Source organism: Phascolarctos cinereus, unplaced genomic scaffold (assembly GCF_003287225.1).
Source record: "Phascolarctos cinereus isolate Bilbo 61053 unplaced genomic scaffold, phaCin_HiC Scaffold_726;HRSCAF=1367, whole genome shotgun sequence".
Lineage (NCBI taxonomy): Eukaryota > Metazoa > Chordata > Mammalia > Diprotodontia > Phascolarctidae > Phascolarctos > Phascolarctos cinereus.
In genome coordinates, this window is record NW_027556098.1 from 228,862,671 (window position 1) to 228,886,483 (window position 23,813).

A 23,813-nucleotide genomic window follows, 5' to 3' on the forward strand; every position below is an offset into this window, starting at 1 on the left:
TAACATATTTAGAGGATTACCCAGGGCAAGATTGTCAGAAAAAGCTTCCAGTTGTTGGTGGCCACCGAGCTCTCTCTCCCAGCACTGAAAGATTACCAGAAGCCTAGGTGAGGAGGGATTGCATTCTGCCCAAGAGGGTGGGTGAACCCATTCAAGCTAGACTCTAAAGCTTTAAATTTATATGGTTCCTCGAACTCTCCAATGCCCCAGGCTGCCACCCCATGCTCCTTTTCTAAAGGTGTAGATAGCTTTACTCAGGTAGGGTGAGAGATCTGTTTCCCATCCACACATGCAAACAGGCATAGGCTGCCGGGCGATGCCCAAACTAAACCCCGACCCTAAATGACCTTACCAGGGCCAAGCACCACCTCCAGTCCGGGAGAGGGGCGGGTCAGGAGGGCCCTTACTCTGTATCTGCTCCCCCATCCCCTCCCCCTCCTCCAGAAGCGCACACAGCTGGAGCCCTGCCTGCGGAAGGTGCAGCCCGCGCCTCTGCAGCGGGGCTTGCCTCAGTGCCCACAAACAGGGCCCCTCCGTCTGTCCCTGGGTGGAGTGAGGTTGGCGGGGAGGGGAAATGAGTGTAGAGACGAGGGTGGGGTGGGGGCGACCCACAACTCTCTCCTCCTCCGTCCCAGCGGCCGCCCAGCTGCGGGCTCTTTGTAGCCTCTGGGTGCAGGGACTGTGTTAGCCGGGGTCTCAGCCCTTCCTTACTAATGTTTAACCCAGGGCTGCAAACTTGGGAACGACCTGTGACACCGCACCCAGAGAAAGCGAAAAGCAGAGCGCCCGCTTCTCACCTCTTACTTTTGCTTTCTGCCTTGGCTCAGGGAAGACCAGCTTGAGGGGTGTTCCCGACAATGAAGGTCAGTAAGTAATGACATCTTGCCTTTCTTCGGCTCTTAGGTTTTTGGGGTCACCATCCATGCCTTCAGGGAAACTGCGCGACAGGGCACACTGCACACGGGTTGAAATGAATTTACGCAGCCTTCCTAGTCAATTGAGGGAAGGTGCTTGAGCTTTTCTGTACAATTGGTTTCTGTCCCAGAGGACTTTTTTTTGGCGGGAGGGCACAGGGACTCGGTTTATATTAGCAAGATAGAAAATGCACACAGTTTGTCATAGGTAATCGTAGATTTAGAGCTAAAAGTTTTGTTTTCATTCAAGCACACGCCAAAGAAACAATTCTTGTGCTTTCAGGGATGTGAATAATCATCTTCCTAAGTCATAATCACAGGCAAACTCCGGCACTGATATTCACAAAGGCCTGTCCCACTGGATTCTTGTTCAGATAGTGTGTAGAGAGGATAGCCGGCTGAACTGAGGAAGTCCAGAAATTGACTTTCCATACCAGCTTTGACACTTGTGTCCTTGATCTCTCTGGGCCTCAGTTTCCTTTTCTGTAAAATGTCGGGAGTCCGAGGTCTCTTCCAGAGATCCTCAACATAAACTTCCCTATCGACTCTTTTCTACCTCCAGGTTAGCACACGCACTAACTTACAAACCGATATAAAGCCATCAATAATATGTCCTAATATTCCTCATCATTTCCTGTTTTTGCAGACAGTATGGGGTCTCTTAGCGTTGTTGGGGGCAGTTGCCATCATTGTGATCATAACTGTTCCATCGGTTTTGCTGACCCGAAAAAGTAAGTCTGAAACTTTGGTCTTTAAAGTGATAAAAATCATCGGAACAAGAATGTTGCTCTTTCTCATCATAATTAAGAAATCAGCAAGGCTTTGGGGTCTTAACTTTTGCAGGGTCTTAGTTGCCTGTAAGATGCTGAGCTTTTTCATAATGCCTAATTTGCTGTAGAGCTTTTGTAACTGCCAACTTTGTGGGCCCACTCTTATCAACACTTTGTATCTTCACTATGTTTAGCACTGGTCTCTGCTACCTGGAGGCACATAATAAATCTTTGTTTTCGTTAGTGCTCAGGCAGTAATTATTTAATGACTAAGTAACTTCTGTAGAATACAAAGTCTTGCGAGTGCTTAGTACTTTTCCTTGGTGTTTTGTGTTCCCTATCTCTAAAATCAGAGAGAGCCTCGTACATCCAAAGTGCTTAATACATGCTTGTTGGATTGGTATGTATTAACCTGCTATGCAAGGAAAAATTACGGTAAAATAAACTGACTTTACAGATCCCAATCATAGCTAATCTGCAGTTCCATGTAGACTAGCAGAAAAAGGGAAATAATTTAGGTCATTTCAAGGGTGCTAAAATGTGGTTTAAAAAGAGGCAGAACAAAAACTCATCCCTTTTTTTGGTTGGAAGGGCTGAAACTATATGAGTGTTTTTAGATCTGGAACAAATATATCATTTCAATACTGCTTATATGCTGATGTTTAGACTCAGTAGCATCACATAGGTATCTGCTCAGTTAAAGCGTTTTCTTCTACTCAACTGTATTATCCCATTGGTCCTTATCATTAACAGGTACAAAGTACACATTAAGCAAATGTTGAATATTAATTAACAGCCAGTTTCTGATTGAATTCTCTTTCCTCAGCCTCCTCTTTAAATTCTTAATTTACTTTAAAATTCAGAAGCCAGCACTGAATAAGATGTATCATTTGCTCAGAAAGAAGCATTACCTTGGAATTTTTTTTGGTCCAGACAGGTGATTTCATTTCTGTGTAGGGATCTCTCTCTCTCTCTTCTCTCCTCTCTCTCTCTCTCTCTCTCTCTCTCTCTCTCTTCTCTCTCTCTCTCTTTCTTCCTCCCTCTTCCTTCCTCTCTACCTCTCTTTATTGTTGCACACTACTAACTGCTCAGCAGTATCTTTAGTCCTATAGAGCCTTAAGTCTTTATAATCTTAGAGAGCTAAGATTCTGAGAGATGAAGTGAGTTTGGGGAGGGGCCTGTCATTCCTTTAAATGGGTCATGTATAGGTGTATAGGGTCCTGTGCCTCAGGCTGTTCTCTGAAGTTATCTGACATCCAGGTGCCTCAGACTACTCCAAAGATTTACCTTCAAATTCTTGAGTGGTTCCTTCCATTCCCAAGATGGAAGGGATATCAGAGGCTATTTAGTGCAACACAAGTGGAGTGAGTTTTCACATATAGTTTCCCTAGTCACCAGAGAATTTGAAAGAGTATCTAAACAACTGGATAGTCTCAGTCCAAATTTCATAATCAAAGTTCATAATTATTCTCTGCAGTTTACATAACTCTATTCAGGTAATTTCTCACAGGTATGTTGTAATTACAGTTAAAAGGGGTCATATATACCAAGAAAGCTAAAGGCAAAATATCTGATAGGGTTAACTCTAGTTACATTTATTGTACTTCTGTGTCTTAGTTTTTGAGAAGCTGTGTCTCACTTATGCTTGTGTCTAGTCCTGAAATAAATCAAAGCCATGAGTTGAGGAATAAAGCATCTTTAATTGAGATAACAGGATAGCAAACCTATCACCCTGGGGGATGTCCAGTGGGTTTCCCAAAGAGACCTATGAAAAAGTTTTTGTAGTTTTAGGAGGGGAGGAGATACTTGAAGTAGCAAGACCTGGTCATGAGACCCAAGTGGCCCTTAAGCATCTGGGCAAGGAAAGTCACCTCATTCTGGCCATTTTGCCTTTCATGTCATGAATCCTAGTGGAAGGGGGCAAGGACACTAGAAGTCAAGATCCAACTTCAGCTGGGCTCCCCTGCAGGGCAAAATCCCTAGGTGGGGGGGACCTAGGGTATGGTTTTGCTCAACCTAATCAAGAGTAAGTAACTTAAGAGTAGGGATGCAAGGGCATTACAAGGGCCATTTAAGGGAATGGCAGTCCATATTGCATTTGGTATTAACAATTTCTGTCTTTATATTAACATTTATATTAACAATTTTCTGTCACTCATAAAATTTATATAGCAAAAACTTTTTTTACAAAGTAATGTTTTAGATACTTAAATGAACAGTTTTTTTCATTGCCCATTTCTTAAAATTGCTACACATTAAACAAGAATCTTAATGTACTTTGAGTTTGAGGGGAATAGTCAGGAGGCCCTTCTGGTCCCAGTTCTGTATTTTGATTAAGAGAGAGGTAGGGATGGAGGAGAGCAGGAAAGAAGGGTTCAGGAATGCAGCATTTCCATTAGATCAGAAATACTGGACCTAGGCTTTGCTTTGAATAAAAATGTCAGCAGTTACTGAGACTGGAGAGTTATTTCCTGAGAAATTTCCTCTGCATTTTCAATCCAGATTTGAAGGAAATTACAAAGATACACGACTAGGAAAAATAAAAATATTTTATAAACAATAAACAAAGCCCTGGATTATGTGAAAAGCTAAGCACAAAACAGCCAAGAAGAAACAATCAGAATGGCTTCTCCCTAGAGAGGTTTGTAGATGTGGAGGTCAAGTTTGCTCACTTGAAGTGCTGACTTGGGCAGGACTGTGCAGCCACAGCTGGAGTAGCATGAGAGAGACAGTGAATAAGAGAAACAGAGAGACTAGAAACTCATGCTGGAAGCAAACACTACAAACTTAAGTAACATGGTCTTAATGTTACTAACTTGCTTTTAGAATGAAAATTCCTTGAAGGCAGAAGTTATGCATTATCTACACTGTCTGCCACATTTATTTGAGGGTTCTTGATTAAAAATCTGTCTCAAATAGTTTTTGGAACATTAGCAGAAATGTAGCCTTGTATGCCAACACTTTAATGTCCCTAAAATTCAGTAATACGTATGGGAACTGGATTCCTAATAAACTACAGAAGTCTTCTTGGTCAACAGTAACAGCAAATTGCCTCATAGTCTGGTTTAATTCAAGAAATTTAATTTAAAAAATAATTTATTGAAATCTTTTGTTTTTAAACGACCTTCATTTCTCAATATATCTCTTTCTTCCCTCTTACCCAGTGAGCCATCTTTCTTACAAAGAATTAAAAAGAAGTTTAAAAAAAAGGTAGTAAAACTAACCAATATGCCCACTGAGTCTGAAAGCTTTTGCAATGTTCCATACCCGGTTTCTCATTTTGGGGCCAAGCTTGGTGATTATAATTACTCAGCATCCTTCCTTCCTTCCTTCCTTCCTTCCTTCCTTCCTTCCTTCCTTCCTTCCTTCCTTCCTTCCTTCCTTCCTTCCTTCCTTCTTTCTTCTTTCTTTCTTTCTTTCTTCCTTCCTTCCTTCCTTCCTTCCTTCCTTTCTTTCTTTCTTTCTTTCTTTCTTTCTTTCTTTCTTTCTTTCTTTCTTTCTTTCTTTCTTTCTTTCTTTCTTTCTCTCTGTCTCTTTCCTTCCTTCCTTCCTTCCTTCCTTCCTTCCTTCCTTCCTTCCTTCCTTCCTTCCTTCCTTCCTTCCTTCCTCTCTCTCTATGTCTTCTTTCCTTTCTTTTTGGTTATTTCCATTTCATCATATGTATAAAGCACCTACTATGTACAAAGCACTATGCCATATCTTAAGGTTGTAGATCATTCATTTCTCCTTCCAAATACAGTTTTTCCCTTGTTTTTGCTATATTCTATATACTTCCCATCAGATTAATTTTGTTATCAAGTAGTTGCCAATAAACATGTCCCACTTCTTGTACTCAGTTTCCTTAAAGACTTACAGAATTTCTCAACTTGACCAGGAAAACTGGTTGCCAAAGATTTGTCTAGCATTATTGAGAGAAAAGTTTATATGAAGAATAAAATCAGAGAAAAGCAAAACACCAAACCAAAAAGAAAAAATGATGACTTCTGCGGTTTATTTGAAAAAGTCCAGGAAGGCAATTCAAATTTAAATGAACTTTTTGTAATTTTCAGAGAAAGGTTTTTTTTTGTATTTTTTAAAAACAAAAAAGCTGTGGTCCTTCACACATTAGTTACCATGTGAGTAAATGGTCGATGAAGTAAGGGGCTTGAGCTCTTTGTACTCCAGATGGCTTCACTCTGTTGCCTGGCCATAGATTGTGCCCTTCACACATGTCAACTAGACATTTTCACAAATATATCCTACCACCTTCAAAAGAGTTCAAGTGAAAGTCTGTGGTTACTCAGTTTGAAAAAAAACAAAAAAACTTCTAGAAAAACAACTCTGCAAACATCCTTCACTGGTGGTGTGTAACGGCTGAATTGAAGAAGGAAGAATCAGCAAAAATGAACTTTAATTAAGTATGGAAACTATAGGTGGAAGTCATACAACTGTGGTGACTAAGTGACTATTTGTGTATGTTCTCTGACTTCATCTGGGCCTTCATTGCTGCAAAAGCATTTTTCTGTTCTTCCCTCTGCCATGAAAGCTTCTCTCTTCAACTGAACTCTCACAATTTCCCTTCCCTCTCTGCTCATCTGCCCGGAGCTCCTTCTAATGACAGTAGTTAGTTTGTATAAAAACCCTTTAAGGTTTGCAAAGCCCTTTTACGTACATTATCTTGTTTGATCCTCACAACAGTCCTGTCAGGTGGGTGCATTTATCCCCATTTTATAGATGTGGACACTCAGGCTGAGAGCTTGAGTGACTTGCATAGGGTCACAGGCTTCTAAGTGCATGAGGAAGGATTTGAGCTCCATTGTCTTCCAGACTCCCAAGTCCAGCAGTCAGTCCATCATGACATCTAGCTGCCTTCTCCCATTCTTTGCCATTCTCTTCAACTGAATGCTTCTTGACTACCCCCCACTCTCCTCTTTTTCTCCATTCTTTGATATTGAGGTGTCCCTTCTCCAATGAAGCCTTTGATCCTATGTTCTCTGGTCTTCTGCAGGACCTTACAACTTGAATCATCCCCTCTCTTTAATTTGAAGCCTTCAAGAATAGCTGAGTTCCTTCTCCCCTCTTTAATTTTTTTTTACTAGACCCTACTATCATCCCTTCAAGCTGTCTTCCTCTCTGTCTCCTTCCTTTCTTAGCAGAGAGATTGCTGATGAGTCAAAAGTGAAAGAGCGTATGGGAAAGATTTAAATATATTGTCAAGGATAAAATTTATTCAGAAATTGTAGGATTAATATTATTAAGTTCCTAGGGGCTCTGTTTTATTTTATTTTTATTTTTTAACAACTATGTATCTGAGGGCAGTATAATGTAATGGATGGAGTTGACCTTAGAATTAGGAAGATACCCCTGACATCGTAATAATAGCTGATATTTATGTGGTGTTTTAAGGTTTTCAAAATATTTCACATATATTATCTCATTTGATTTTATGTATCGACTGTGTGACCCTGGGGATTTTCCTCTCCATACTTTTAAATTTATAATTCCAATCCAAAAAAATGGACAAAATACTAATATTTGTTGTCAGTTGATAAAGCATTTTAAATGCCTGTGGTGTGCAGATTGCAGTATTAGGAATTAGGTTAAGTGCTAAGTATAGCTAAGTGTAACTCCTCCTCTCAAGAAATTTAAAATTTAACAGGAGAAATAAGACACCAACCCAGATAGCTTTAATAAGCAGCGATCTCTCTGAATGGTCTCAAAGTCTCTCTGAAGTACTCTGGAATTGGTTGTATATCATGGGAGACACTGGCAGAGGATCACCCAGCATGGCATACCTGCATCAAAGAAGGCGCCGTGCTTTATGAGCAAAGCAGAATTGCAGTAAATCAAAAGGAACATGAGATGCACAAATTTATTGACATCTCCATCCCAAATGTCCATATGCACTATTTGTGCCTGACCTGTGGTAGAGCCTTTTGAGCTCGTATTGGTCTGATCAGCCACAGTTGCACACATTGTACTTTGACTCCAACAGAATGATGTCATTTTGGTCCTCTTTGAGAACAAATGACAAGAACCAACTTATAAGCAATGGTATATAATAACTACAAATGCATCAGAGTAGAAGTATAAATTGCTATATGAGGTCTGAGGAAGGTGGAATTTTGTTACCAACTCCAAGACCAGTTAGAGATTCCTGAAAAGAGGTAGCACAAATTGAGTACAACAGGCAAAGTGGGGGAAAGAACATTCCAGACATAGAGAATGATCTGAGCAAAAGGGCAAGGGTACGTATGGGTGAGATGTGCATTCAGAGAGAAGGAGATGTTATTTAGGATTGGCTGGAATGTAGAGGGATGGGAGAACAGCAGGTTGAGATAAAACCAGAAAGGGAGGGTGATGCTAGATTGTGAGATAGAAGGAAGGCATAGGGATTTTAACCTTTAATACTGATGTCATTCAGAGCCATTTTTTATTTTAGAGCAAAAGAATAAGATGACCAGATCTCTATAAGAAAAATTGTTCTAGCTGTAGTATCAAGGATGGGAGAGGAGGAAGAATGGAAGTGGGGTAAGACCAGTAAGGAGGTTACTGAAAAAATCTAGAGTGAGTAGTATTGAGGACCAAACTAGGATGATGCCATTGGCAATAGGACCATAAATTTAAGTTTGGAGTGATCTTGGAAGTCATCTAATTCAACCTCTTCATTTTTACAGAGGAAGCCACTGAAGCTTAGAGAGGTTATGTGACATAAGTCTAGGTAATACAGGAAGTTAAATGGAAGCCCTGGCAGTTGAACCAATGTCCTTCGGTCCAAATCTAGCACTTTTTTTGTTGTTGGGATCAGTAACAGAAGGGTTGTGAGAAGTGAAGAAAGATCATTGATTGAGAACTCCAAAGGATCTCATCTGATCCAGACCTCTCCTTCCTTCTCCCCCCTTTTTTCTTTTTTCTTTTTTCGGTCAAGTCAGTTGGGGTTAAGTGACTTGCCCAGGGTCACATAGCTATCAGCTGTCACATGTCTGGTCTGAAACTGGATTTGAACTTAGGTCCTCCTGACTCCAGGGCCATTGTTCTATCTGGTATTCTATCTACTGCATCACCTAACTGCTCTTAAGGGTTACATGACTTAACACCAAGCTCACACAGATAGTAGGACATAATGCAGGGCTTTGACTTCAGGTCCTCTGATTTTATAGGATCAATCATACACAAATTTAGAGTTAAAAGGGACCTTAGAGGCCACTGAATCCCAACTCCTTCATTTTATGGATGAGGAAACTGAGTCACAGACTAGTGAAATGACTTGTCCTGGCATACATAATTAGTAAGTGTAGAAGAAAGTGTATAAGTTGAGTCTAGGACTTTTTGATTCAATGCTCTATCCACTGCTCCACTGTAGCCTATTCAGTGTCCCTTCCATTGTATCATGCAGTCTCTTTTGCATTAATAATCTTGAGATTACAAACACCTGACTGGCAGTGCTCTAGGAAGAAATGGAAAAATCTGAAGTAGGAACAAGTCTTTTGGGAAAGAATAAGCTGGGGCATGCAGATGGAGATGTCCTGAAGGTAAGTACAAATCTGAGTCTCCAGCGCATAAGATGGATCAGAAGAAGAGTTACAGATACAAAGTGATCTGCATAGTGGTGGTAATTGAAACTGGTAGTTAATTGAGATTGTCACAGGGAGAGAGACACTTTAACTCATATTCAGAGTAAGGGAAAAAATTGGGAGCCAAAAAGACAGAAAGAGCAATGGAAAAGATAGGAGAAGAAGATTGTGGTGCATGTACACAAATATTTATAAGCAGTTCTTTCTGTGGTGGCAAAGAGTTAGAAATTGAGGAGATGCCTATCAATCGGGAAATGGCTGAACAAGTTGTGGTATATGAATGTAATGGAATACTGTTGTACTGTAAGAAATAATAAGCAGGCAGACTTCCGAAAACCCGGAAAGACTTGTATGTACCGATGCTGAGTGAAGTAAGCAGAACCAGGAAAACATTGTACACAGTAACAACCACGTTGTACAATGACTACTTTTGATAGACTTAGCTCTTCTCAGCAAGGAAGAATCTAAGACATCTCCAAAAATCTCATGATGGAAAATATTATTCACATCCAGAGAAAGAACTATGGAGTTTGAATGCAGATCTAAGCATACTATTTGCTCTTTTTTTTCTTCTGTTTTGTTTCTTCTTTCTTGTGGTTCCTCCCATTGGTTCTAATTCTTCTTTACAACATGACTAATGTGAAAATATGTTTAATAGGAATGTATATGTAGAGTCTAAATCAGATTGTGTGCCATCTTGGGGAGAGAGGCCGAGAAAATTTAAAACTCAAAAGTTTATGGAAGTGATTGTTGAAAACTAAAAATAAATTAATTAGTTAAAAAAGATTATAGAGCCAAAAGTTTATATCCTCATAAAAGTTTAAGGAGAATATCTAAAAGAAGAGATTAGTCAGCAGTATTAAAATTATGGGCAGAGCAATGAGGATGAGAAATGAAAAAAGGCCATTGGATGGGATCATTGTTGTTCAATCATTTTTCAGTCATGTTCAACTCTTCATGATCCCTTTTGGGCCTTTTCTGGCAGAAATACTGGAGTGGTTTGCTATTTCCTTCTCCAGCTCTTTTTAAAGGATGCGGAACTGAGGCAAACAGGGTTAAAACACTTGACCAGGAGCACAAAGCTAGTAGATGTCTGAGCCAGATTTGAAGAGTCTTCCTGACTCCAGGCCCAGCACTCTATTCACTGTGCCTTCTGGCTGTTCATCTTAACACTCAGTGTTCAGTAAAAGCTTGTTGACTGACTGATGTTGAAATGCTTTTGGTTTTTGACTGGATTTTTTTTTTCCAGTGGAGCTGTGGTGTAGTTGCCCCCACAGTTCAAAACAAAGCAATATCATGACTAAATTTGATTGAGGATTCACTTTAGGAAATGCCTTGACAGTAGATTCTTTGAGTTAATATTTAATTATCACCGTAATGCCTTAATGTTAATATGTTTATATATCTGTAAATGAATGCCTTGTAGAATGTTTTGACCTTTGGGCTTTATAAGTACATTATGACACAAGCATAAAACTTCAGAAGAGTAAAGTCTGGCCTGTACCTAGAATCACTGAGTTAGCAGTTTTGTCCCAAATCTGCCCTAGGTACCAAGTTAAAATTTACAGTCATTTCTGGCTTACATGAAAATCAGCTTCTTTGGTTTTAAAATATAAGCCATATTTCTTACCTAGGAAGTTGATTATGTTGGTAGTACGTGATTCTTTATCAAACAGTCCACTGAGCAAAATTGCTTTGTATATGAAGAAAAAATTGGATTTGAAGTCAGAAGACCTAAGGTTGAATCCTAGCTATGCTAAGCTGTGTGGCTTTGGTTAGATCACTTGCATTGATCCTCTTAGCCATAGAATTGGGTATATGTGTTAAGGGTTCTGCTATCTAGCACATAGGATTGTTTTGAGGATCAAATGAGAAAATGCATATAAACTGTTTTCAGCCCCTTAAATCCTAACAAAATATAGGCTATTTCCAATTCAGTAAGTTTTTGCATCTCTACCTGATTGAAATTTTTAATTAAATTAGGTAGTTAGGATATGTACATATGAATTCACTTAAAACAAACTGGATAATAGCATCTTAGAACTGGAATAGGGGTTCTTAATCTTTTATGTGTTCTTGGAACTCTGGGGAAATCTGGTGAAGCTTGTGAATGCCTCAGAATAATTTTTTTTAATGTAAATAGTGTGTTTTTTTCAACTTACATGTAAAGATAGTTTTCAATATTCATTTTTTATAAGATGTTGAATACAAAATTTTTTCTCTCCTTCCCTTTCCTCCTCACCAGGACAGCAAGCCATCTGATATAGGTTATACATGTGCAATCATATTAAATATATTTTCACATTAGTCATGTTGTGAAGGAAGAAAGAGTTTAACAAAATGAAAAAACCATGAGAAAAAAATAAAGTGAAACTAGTATGCTTCAGTCTGCATTCAGACTTCATAGTTCTTTCTCTGGATGTAGATAACATTTTCCATTGTGAGTCTTTTGGAGTTGTTTTAGATCATTGCATTGCTGAGAAGAGCTAAGTCTATCAAAGTTGGTCATTGCACAGTGTTGCTGTTACTGTGTACAATGTTCTCCTGGTTCTGCTCACTTCACTCACTTGTAAGTCTTTCCAGGTTTTCCTGAAGTCTGCCTGCTCATCATTTCTTACAGAACAATAGTATTTCATTACATTCATATACCACAACTTGTTCAATCATTCCCCAGTTTATGGGCATCCCCTCAATTTCCAATTCTTAGCCACTACAAAAAGAGCTGTTATAAAATATTTTTGTATATGGTAGGTCCTTTTTCCGTTTTTATGATATCTTTGGGTTACAGACTTAGGAGTGGTATTGCTGGATCCAAAGATATGCACAGTTTTATAGCTCTTTGGGCGTAGTTCCAAATTGTTGTCCAAAGTGGTTAAATCAGTTCACAATTCCACCAACAATACATTTGTGTTCCAATTTTCCCACATCTTCTCCAAAATTTATCATTTTATTGTTTTTTCATCTTAGCCAATCTGATAGGCACCACTATCTTTCTGATCTTGAGGCTATGAAATTTAGAGGAAAGAGCATTGGACCAGGAGTCGGAAGACCTGGGTTCAGATTCCAGCTATACAACCGTACCAGCTATGTGACTGGGTCTTAGCCTCAGTTTCTTCATCTGTAAAATGGGGTAGTAAAAAAGGCAGATTTATCATGAGGAAAGTGCTATATAAATGTCAGCTGCTATTGTAACCTGATGCTTAGAGAAGTTCCCAGTGATTTGTTGAAGATCATATTATTATCAGCATATGAGGGGAGTCTCAGAGAAGGTAAATGATAGGGCAGATAGGTGTACAGTGTATAGAGTGCTGCGTCTGAAGTCAGAAGACTCATCTTCTTGAGTTCAGATCTGGCCTCAGACACATACTTAGCAGTGTGACCCTGGGCAGATTTACTTCAATTCTTCATCTGTAAAATGAGCTGGTGAAGGAAATGGCAAACCACTCCTGTTTCTGCCAAGAAAACCCTAAATGGGGTCACGAAATGTAGGACACGACTGAAAAACGACTGAAGAACAACAACATAGATAGCTAGTTAGTATAAGATCTGGGAAGGCCCAAGTGGTCTGATTTGGCTTGATCAGAGGGGAGGAGTATAAAATGTCTGGAAAGGAGGCAGTAGCTTGAGAGTGAAGGAATTTGGATGCCATCAGTTTGATTAGGCAGGTGGAGTAGTTCCATGTACTGTTTTTGAACAGGAAAACAAAGTGATCACAGCTTGAAAATTCTTCTGGCAAGCGATGAGAAGGAATAGGGATAAACTTGATTTAGTGAAATAAATGATTGGGCTACTAGAATATTCCTGGTGAGAATATCTGGCAAGGGCCAGAACTGGTATGATATGAGTATAAACCAAAAGGAAGAGATGAAGGGGGAGATAGGGCAGGACTTGGTGGCAGGATGTGACAGGAGGAGGAGAGGTAAGAATCACAAAATTTCAGGCCTGTGTGATTGCTAATACCACCAAGAGAAACAAGGAAGTCTGGCAGAGGAAGAGGTTTTGTGGTGAAGATTTTGGGACGTGTCGAGTGTGAGATGTTTGGGGGACGCCCAGATGGAGGTTTCTCATTGGTGGATAGAAATGCCGGTTTGGAGCTCAGAAATGGAGTTGGGGCAGGGACTGTTATGGGTAGAGGGGATAGTTGGAGTTAAAAAGATTGGTTAAGATCGCCAAGAGAGTGTAGAGAGAGATTAGAAATGACTGAAGCTGGGGGGCCGCTAGGTGGCATAGTGGATAGAGCACTGACCCTGGAATCGGGAGGACCTGAGTTCAAATCCAGCCTCAGACACTTGACACTTACTAGCTGTGTGACCCTGAGCAAGTCACTTAACCCCATTGCCCTCCCCCCCCAAAAAAAAAGAAAAGGAAAGAAAGTGCTCAAGAAGAGAACCTTAAGGAATGCTAGCTCTGTGTAAGGAGCAGTCAGTGAAGAAGTTACTAAACCAGTGATCAGAGAGGAGGGCCAAGTTGACTGGGAAATACATGTACAGAGATCTAGGAAGAAGACTGACAAAAGGAAGTTTTCAATAGTTGCCTTTGAGAGAGGGTTTTTGAGGACTAAAGCCAGATTTCAAGGAAAGAAGAATGAGTGGGGTGGTAGAGATGCTAAAAGCAGTGAGAGCAGACTGTATTTTCTAGAGGATTTGTAATAAGTTGGAGTGAAGAGGCGGGATCAGTTAATCAATCTGTAAACATTTCCAGGTGTAGTGTTAAGCCCTGGGGATACAAAAGAGGCAGATGACAGTTCCTGCCTGCCCCTACCGACCTTTGCTAGTCTGATGAATCATGGGTTGAGAGCTGGAATAGGGACCTCAGAAGTCTTTTGGGTCGACCTTTTCATCATGTAAATGAGGAAGATGAGGCCCAGTGTGAGTTGCCTAAGTTCATCAGAGGCGGGATCCCAACCCACGTCCTTTTTCTATAGAACAAGCATACTTTTCACTTGCTGTGTTTAGCAGAAGCAAGGAATGATTGGATTGGGGGAGACTCCAGCATATTACAGTAATTGGCCCCTTCAGCAGTTTCAGGACTTTCCTGAACCAATACCATTTATTAATCCTTTGTCTGGGGGTGGGGGTTGGGAAGGGTGTGGTGGTGGGTTAGAGAGAGGTGATAGTGCTAGGGTAGCAGAAGGAAGGAAGTATCACCTTTAGGCCAAAAAGAATAACAAGGGGAACAGCTTCGAAAGTTGTTGTTAATGTTATTGAGTCACTTCAAGCATGTCTGACTCTTCCTGACTCCATCTGGAGATTTTTTTTTTTAAGGCAATTGGGGTTAAGTGACTTGCTCAGAGTCACACAGCTAGTAAGTGTCAAGTGTTTGGTCTGAGGCAGGATTTGAACTCAGATCCTTTAGGGCCAGTCCTCTATCCACTGTGCCACCCACCTGCCCCTAGAGATTTTTTTTTTTGCCAAAGATACTGGAATGGTTTGCCATTTTCTTCTCCAGCTCGTTTTACAGATGAGGAAACAGGTAAACAGCATTAAGTGACTTACCTAGGGTCACACAGCTAGTCAGCCTCTCAGGCCAGATTTGAACTCAGGAAGATAGGTCTTCCTGACTTTGGGCTGGGCATTCTATCCACTGAGCTCCCTAGCTGCTCCTTGAGAGTCCAGTACACATGTATGCAAGTGTGTGTGTACATGAGTCTTAAAGAAGGGAAATGATTTAACTACTGTCATATAGCTAAGTAGTATCAGATCTTATAAAGCCTGAATTATCTGATTTGACTAGATTATGGAAGAGTAGTCCATCTTCTCTGTGGAAGAGAAGATATGTTTACAAAGTAGGTAGTAGCTTGAGTGTGTGGGGAGAAAAATTTATATGTGTGTGTGTGTGTATGTGTATTTAAGTATATATAAAATGGTATGCTGTAGTGGATCTGTGAATGGACATAACTTTTCTGGAAAGTGATTTGGCATTATATACAAGTTATTAATCAGTGCAAGCTCTTTGACCTAACTGGACCCACTGCTAAGCCTATGTCCAAAAGGGGTCAAAGAAATAGGAAAAAGTCATATATGTGCAAAAACATTAATAGCAAGTCTTTTTGCATTGGCAGAAAATTTGGAAACCAAACAGATGTCAATCAATAGAGGAATGACCAAGTAAGTTGTGGTATGAAAATATGATGGAATACTAATGTGCCATAAGAAATGAGGAAATAAAGAATTTTAGAGACAGGGAAAGACTTACATGAAGTGATACAGACGGAAGCAAATATAACCAGAAGAACATTTTACACTTCAATATAAATATTGTAGAAAAGAACACTTTTTTAAAGTGAAGAATGAATAATCAGAACTAGATCAATGTATGCAATGACAAAAACACTGTCAATACAAACTTTCAAAGCTGTAATAAGTGTGATTAATACAAGCACCATCCATGATTACAGAGGCCCAGTGAGGAAACATACTATCCACCTTCTGACAGAGATGTGAGATGTACATATTTTTGTTTATAGCCATTGAGGGAATGTTTTGCTTGACTTGGCATATTTGTTACGAGGACTTTGTTTTTCTTTTCGTTCTCCCTCTCTCTCTCTTTTTTTTAATGAGATGGGAGGTGGGAGGGAGAGAAAATAGATTTTTGTTAATTAAAAAAAAACAATTAAAAATAGGTGGAGGGGTACTCCTGATGTGGAATATTGCAAGCCCTTTCTAATGAGGTCACTATGTTGTTGTAGTTAATTGCTTTACTTTATTACAAGAGATCTCTCATGGTAAAAACTACACATTAATATAACTTTAAAAAAAGAAAAAGTAGCTATATGTATAAAGACCCAAGTTTCAGTACACTCTTATGTATATGAAAGTGTGCCTTCACAAAACTAAACAATATTTTTATATTGTATAATCCCATTCCACCCTGATTTATTTTCTGTTATAGTATTTTTTCACTTGTTAATTTGATGTTTTGTGTTATTCTAATGTTATCTCTTGTGTCTGTGGGCTCTGTTGAACAACAGTAAAGATTCTAATGATGGAGGTAAGGTGGGAGTACTTCACAGGCCTCTTTAGTAGTGCCAAGATGTAATACGATGTGTGAAGAAATAGGAGGGAATCTTTTTTATGAAGGACTTTAAATGTCAGAAGAGTAAGAGCTAAGTTGTATATCTACTCCTAGGATGTCAAACATAAAGCTTTTATTTATGTGAGTAAGGAGGCCTGAGATATTAAGTGCTTAAAGCTATTTCATATGTGAATTGGTTTGCTATAATGTACATCCGTCAGATTTTAAGTTTTTTAGGAGCTTAGATTTTGAGGTAGAAGGGATTTTAAAAGTCCTCTAGGCCAACCTTGTTTTAGAGATAAGGAAATGAGTATCAGAGAGACAAAGTGACTTCTCCACAGTCTCACAGAGGTAGGTTGAGTAAGTAGTTTAAGCCCAGTGCCTGTGATTCCTAGGCCAGTATTCCATTCTTTTCACTGAATCATGCTGCAATGATAATCATCCTATATTTTGGCATAGGTACACATATAAAACTTAATTACTAGTGATAACCACCCCATATTTTGTATAGGCACAAATATAAAACTTATTTATTACCAATTACATTTTTTTTCTGTTAGAATTAGGAACTCTTGTTTGTGTAATAGGCATCTCTTAAATTTGACATAACTTAGCACTTTGATACATTTTTATCTGGCTCTGGAGTAAGTGGAAGGTTAATTTTCGGGAAATGCAGTTGCAAAAGGAGAGAATTGGAAAATTGAAGAACATTAAATGCAGAAGGGGCCAGGATGTGGAGGACCTTGAATGTTCCATTAAAAGAATCAGAATTTTTATTTTTTGGGTAATGAGGAGTCATTGAAGATTTATGTGGTCCTTCTCCTTGCCAATATTAACTTTTCTACATGAACAAGTGACCCTATTTCAATCTGTTTTCTCTCACAGATTGCCCTCTCTATTATTCCTACTTTCTCGCTAATCTTCAGTCTTTCGCTTTTTAGTGGTTGCTTCTGCTTGCATACAGTCCTGTTTGGCAAAGCCATGACCAAAAGTTTTGTGTATTTTCAAGTACAACTTCCACAAAAATGCATCTACTTTTTTTCAACATTGACGGTAGAGTCAATGAAAGTGAGACTAACCCAGTGAATTTGTGGCAACTGACTGGGGATGCAGCCCAGAAATTATTTATGTGTACATAAGAGGTCAGATTTGTGGTCTGTCTTCCAGTGGGCACAGGACTGAGTTGGTCTGGCCTGTATTTGTGAAAGTGGCATCTCCCACATCACTGGTTCATCATAGGCTTGTAGGAGACTAAGTGAGGTTGTAGGGGGGAAGTGCAGAACCTGGCTTTGAGGAGAGAATGTGCAACCAGGATTATCAGAGGCCATTACCTATAGCTGTGGGCTAGAGCCCTGCATCCTAGGTGTGTGTACAAGTGAAGCCCACCTGGCCCCAGACCCAAACTACTTGGCCCTACTACTCATCTAACATCACTTATTCTCTATAGGGCCTTTATTTCCTTTCCACTAAAACATCTTTGGAATCATTCAGTTTGGGAGTAGGGGGCTTTGAATCTGAGGTTTCCTTACTCAGAGTAGTGTTTGGGCCTAGGAGGTCTTTCTCTTTTTTTAAAATAATTTTTTTTCAATTATATGTAAAAAAATTTAACTTTCATTTTTAAAAATTTTGAGTTCCAAATTCTCTCCCATCCTCCTTCCTCTCCCCTCTACCTGAGATGGTAAGCAATTTGATATAGGTTATACATGTGCAATCATGCAAAACATATTTCCCATATTAGTCATGTTGTGAAAGAAGACAGACCAAAATAAAAGAGTGGGGGATAAAGTGAAAAATAGTGTGCTTCCATCTGCATTCAGACTCCTATCAGTTCTTCCTCTGGATGTGGACCACATTTTTCATCATGAATCCTTTGAAATTGTCTTGGACCATCATATTGCTGAGATTATCCGAATCATTCACAGTTGATCATTGTACAATATTGTAGTTACTGTGTATGATGTTCTGGTTCAGCTCACTTCATTTTGCATCAGTTTATGTAAGTCTTTCCAAGTTTTTTGGAAATCATCCTGCTCATCATTACTTATAGTACACTAGTATTCCATTATAATCACATACCACAACTTGTACAGCTGATCACCAATTGATGGGTATCCCCTCAATTTCTGATTCTTAGCCACCACAAAACGAGATGCTATAAATATTTTTGTGCAAATATGTCTAGGAGGTCTTTTCTTATGAACTATTACTACCTCTGGGGCTGTGGAAAAGGGTTGCTATATGGACAGGGCTCCAGTAGTTATGTTATGTCCCCCGAGTAGAAAGTAAGCTCTTGAAGAAAGAAGCTGCATCATTTTATATTTGTATCTCTAGCACCTAATGTAGTGCCTAGAACATTAATGGTTATTTATAGATTTCATCTGATGAGATCTGCCCTTGTCACCATCAGTCAGCATTGGCTAATGTTGTAGATGAGCTACATTAGGATGAGAGGTATGTAAATTCAAAGTTAAACAATCTTTGTATGAAGTTAAAAGTACCCTGTACCTAGCTCTTATATTTTAAAGTTTATTAATTTTGATAAGTATAATATAACAGACTTTCCCCCAACCTGTTATTTTACTGTATTTTAACAAAAGTGAGTTATGAAATTACAATGCATTATTGACTATATTTGAATAAAATATGAGCTAAGAAAATTGTATAGATTTTCTTTTAAAAAATATAGGGGGATATGACAATTTTTTGGTGAAAAAGTAGATAAGCTATGTATATAAATTTGACAATCACTGAATTTAAAGTTAATTCTTGTAATCTTGGGAAAATTTTAAGTTTGGTAAAGCTCTGGAAATTGAATCAAGCTATGTTGCTAACTCCATTTGCATAATAAGCACTGGGCTAATATATTGATAAGGCTGAAGACTAATGAATATCATGTACCCATCTCCACCAGGAAAACCATAAAAGCATTGAAAGCGTTCCATCATCTGCTAATGTAGCAATTTGCTTTACTTGCCAGCACTAGAAAGTGACAAGTAGACACGGAGAAAGAAATGAGAACTCCTTTAAGAGACTTGGAATATGATGTCAACTTGGCACCAGATTTTGGTCTGTGAAGAGGTCATGACTTGCAGTTGGCATAGACATCACAACCATGTTCTTCAAAAGTTTTACAAATAATCTCCCACTTTCCATCCTGATCAAAGAGCAAGGCAATAATGAGCATTGTGTGTTTTGTCATAGTGCTTAGAGTGATTCAGCACTGGCTGCCTGGGCTTCTGTTAGCTTCTTACAAAGCAGGATGGAAAGGAATCTTACAAGATTGTAGCTCATCAGTTTAAAGAAGGTCAGTATGGCTGTTGACAACTGGGAAGCAGCAGCGTGGAGATGAAAACATTTCCCCTAGCTGTTCCTTAATTGCTTCATCTATAAAATTAGGACATTAGAATATATATCTAGTAGCTCTCCTTGCTTTTGTTGTTTAGTCATTTTTCAGTTATTTCTTACTCTTTGTGACCCTATTTTGGGTTTTCTTGGCAAAGTTACTGGAGTGGTTTGCCATTTTACAGATGAAGAAACTGAGGCAAATAGGGGTAAGTGACTTGCCCAGGGTCACACAGTGCCTGAGGCTGGATTTTAACTCTGAAAGAGAAATCTTCCTGACTTCAGGCCTGGAACTCTAGCAGCCCCCAATTGTAGATCTCCTACAATTATATTTTCTATGCTTGTGGTATATGACTTAGTTGATATTCAGCAACAGAGAGAAAATCGAGCATCACCATTGGTGGTGAAAGGGCGTAGTCCTAGACTCCTTTCTTCTAGGAGGCGTATGATTTAGTTCTGAGAGCTTGTGCATTCATTCAGGGCCTCTCCTTGGAACATCTGCATTTGGCTTGTTTCTAGAGGTCCCTAACCTGCCATGCAAGCATCAGGCTTCCACACATGGCACCCAGAATAAGTTATCACACATGAAAAAAAACTACTCCAAATTTTAGATTGTCAAGAAAACATTTTGTGAAGATGACAGAGCAGCAAGAAGTTCCTCCAACACAATTCCTCCACAAAGACTTAGAAAATATACTAGACCAAGTCCTGACCGGGAAATTCAAGGAAAAAATCATGAGTCATTTTTCCAGCCCAGATTGGCAGAGATAGACAGAGAGGTCTGCAGACACTGGGGACTGCATCTAGTCAGGATCATGCAGCTGCAGAGTATTCCAGCACTGAAGAACTGAAAGACGAACAAACCTAGGGGCAAGATGAGGTCCCAGGCCCATTCCAGGAGAGTGAGATCTTGCTCACTTAAATCCAGTGCATGCAGAAGTGAAGACATCTCCCATGATGTCATTGAACTTCTTTGAAAGACAGCCTACGATGTTGAGTCTTGTGGACTGTATAGGTTCAGGAGAAGGGAATCCTTTCTGGTGACCCTATCCTTTTTCCCCACTTGGAAAGAGAAGACTTCAGTGTGACAGAATGACACTGACTACATAAGTCCCTAGAAGAGGTGAGGTCCAGCAGAGCAAAGACTTTTCTTTGCCCTTGAAGCTCTGAATTTTGGCTGTAACCATTACTAGCAGTTTTCTTTTTTTTTTTTTCAGGAGGTGGCCAGTGGTCATTGTTTCTCTACTTTGCTCACTGCTTTTAAGAGATCTGAAAAATTTTCTTTTTTGGGTGAGGCAATTGGGGTTAAGTAACTTGCCCAGAGTCACACAACTATTGAGTGTTATGTGTCTGAGGTCAGATTTGAACTCAGGTCGTCCTAACTCCAGGGCTGGTGCTCTGTCCATTGCACCACCTAGCTGCCCCTGTGATTTCTTGAAATATAATGCTTAGGCTCTTTTTTTGTTGTTGTTCATGCCTTTCAGGTAGTCCAGTGATTCTTAAATTCTTTCTTCTTGATCTGTTTTCCAAGTGTTCTGTTTTTGCTGAGACACCTTACATTTTCTTCTCTTCCTTTTCTTCTTTCTCCTCCTTCTTCTTTTTGTCTTTTGACTTAGCTTTAATAACAGTTCTTGTTATCCCATGAAGTCATTACCTTCTATTTGATCAATTCTGATTATTAAGAAGTATTTTCCCCTCTGGGTAAACTTTTGCACTTCTTTATCCAAGCTGTTAATAGTCTTTCCAAATCTTTCTTCCACAGTTCTCAATTCTTTTCACATTTCCACCCCCCCCAACATTATCATTTGGTTTTTAAAATCATTTTTAGCTTTTTAAATCTCTTTCTTCATTTCTTCTAGGAATTCTGATTTACCTTAAGGCTTTGCCTGTAGATGTTTTGGAGTCATTCTCTTCTGAATTTGTATCTTTGGCGTCCCCTTCACAATAATAGCCTCTTTATTGGTGGGATTCTTTTGTTTGCTTGCTTGTTTGCTAGCTAATGCTTATAGCTCAGCTTTTTATTTTGGACTTTGTGTTAGGGCTGGGCTCTGTGCACTTCTAGCGGGGAGGTGAGGAGATGATATTTGAGCCACCTTTGAGTCTGCTTTCTGGGGGTATTGAGTGTTGTGTTATTCCAGGATCAAGGAGATCAGGTAAAAGAGTTAGTCTTCATAAAGAGGACCCATCTTCCTTTTGAGGTAGAATAATTGGGAAGATGAAAACAGAGACATTTAGAAGATAGAAATCTACCCATTTATCCCTCTCTATCCATTGTGAGCACAATGGATAGAATGCCAGTTTTGGAGTCAAGAAGATCTGAGTTCAGTTCAGCCTCAGACACTAGCTGTGTGACTCTGGGCAAATCACTTAACCTCTGTTTGCTTCGTTTTCCTTATCTGTAAAATGGGAGTAGTAATAGCACCTACCTCCCAAGGTTGTTGAGATAATGTAATATTTGTAAAGCACTCAGTACAGTGCTTAGCACATAGCAAGTGCTGTATAAATACTATCTGTATTGTTAACTATTATTACATCAGGGAAGATGGAAGAAAATAAAACTCATTTTACAAATAGCCATTATCTTAAAATTGTGCTGGGCAGTTAGCAAGATCAATATAAAAAGAAAAACTGAAGAACAGTGAAGATTCATTGAGGTTGGTCAGTTTGACTTTGTACTGGGTCAGATTGGTTTAGTTCTTTGACCCAAAGACAGGAACGAAAAGCTCATAGTGGGGGTGATCCAGGTTTGAAGATTAACACAAAAGATGGAGTAGAAGGTTAAGGAAGCAAGGGAGGCCAGGTTTGAGGACTGTATCTGAGTGGTGTGAAGGATTAAGTGGACTGAGTCGATCGAAAGGGCAATGCAACTAAAAGTTACAGGGAGGGTGAACATTTTCGGGGGTGGGATAGGGTGGGGTGTGGAGAAAGCATAAATGAAGAGGTGGTTGTAATCAGAAAGGGGGAACACCAAGTTGAATTCTTGAAGGGTTAATAGCTGTGTGTATTGATAAGGTGCAGAGTTTGATTGAAAAGTGGATATATGGGTCTCTCTTCTTTAAAGAGGACCTCTGGACCTGTCTAAAAAACATTCACTAGCTCAAAGAAAGCACTCACACATGCGTGCACATACAGAAACAGTGACAAATGTATCCTTACTGAAGTATTTCAATCTCTTTTTTTAACTTTGTTTTATGTATCATACTTTGTTTTGGATTTTTTGTTTGTTTTTGCTTCATACCTGTATTTTCACTGATGGTAGGGAATTTATGGTGAGGAAACTTGTTTCCCTAATACAAATCTGCTTTATTGGGGGGGGGGGGAGGGAATTTAAAGTCCTGGAGAGTTGCCTGGGGCACTAGAAGTTTTAGTAACTTGCCGAAGGTCACCAAGTATGTGACAGTGATAAGAAATTGGTTTAGCTTCTCCCTTGAAAATTAATTATTAAGTTTGAAACATGAGTTATTGAAACGTTACAAAAATATGTGTTTTCTTTCTAATAACAGAAGCTGAAGCGGAAAATGACCATCGGAAAACCTATTCCTTGAATGATTATTTGAAAAACACTTACAGAATAAAGTCCTACACTTTAAGGTGGATTTCAGGTAAACATTTCTTCTCTCTTTTTGAAAAGTTCCTTCTTGCTTTCAAAATCACATGTTTATAAATTAAATTAGGGAGGTGCCCTGGAGGAATGTTTAAAATATCAAAATACTGTTCCTGGTCTTCTGGATTTTGAAATATTATGGTGGATTATTTACTCTAGACAAGAGAGTAATGGAGAGAGGGTGAAAGAAAGAATGCAAAGAATGGAAAAATCTGCAAGCTAATAAAAGCTAATAAGCTAATGAAAATAGCTAAGAAGGAAGGATCAAGCTGAATGGAAGCTTTGGATCAGGACTAGACCTATGGTTTTATTGAGGTGGGAGCACAAGGTGAGCCTATTTTTACCAGCTCATCCACTTGCAGTTTTAGAGAGCTACCTAGAGCACTAAGAGGTGAAGTGCCTTGCCTAAGGCCAGCCAGCATTACTATCAGAGACAGAACTTGAACCCAGGTCTTTCTAGAGAAAAGTAAAAAATAAAAATAGGGGCCTTCATAGAATGGACTTACTTTAAGGAATTATATTAACAAACGCAATTGGACCAGCACATAAATATATTATCCATTCAATGTTTCCCCACTTAGAACATTTTTCTTTCTTAATTTTCTTTTTAATTAGT

At 39.2% G+C, this 23,813-nt stretch overlaps 1 protein-coding gene across 5 annotated transcripts in view; it reads left to right on the top strand.

The window, feature by feature from the left end:
* Nucleotides 1-464: 464 nt before the first annotated feature.
* The window catches only part of DPP4 (dipeptidyl peptidase 4), a 296,755-nt gene continuing 273,406 nt past the window's right edge, over nucleotides 465-23,813 (top strand). For 4 of the 5 annotated variants that reach the window (XR_013483048.1, XM_021004926.2, XM_078146997.1 and 1 more), the window contains exons 1-3: nucleotides 465-863; nucleotides 1,561-1,645; nucleotides 23,097-23,195. Coding sequence is in view for 4 of the 5 variants with exons in the window: in XM_021004926.2 (XP_020860585.1) it covers nucleotides 858-863; nucleotides 1,561-1,645; nucleotides 23,097-23,195 (190 nt within the window). In the remaining variant the exon portion in view is untranslated. The remainder of the gene's footprint in view (nucleotides 864-1,560; nucleotides 1,646-23,096; nucleotides 23,196-23,813) is intronic. The other variant, XM_021004927.2, reaches the window with a different exon arrangement.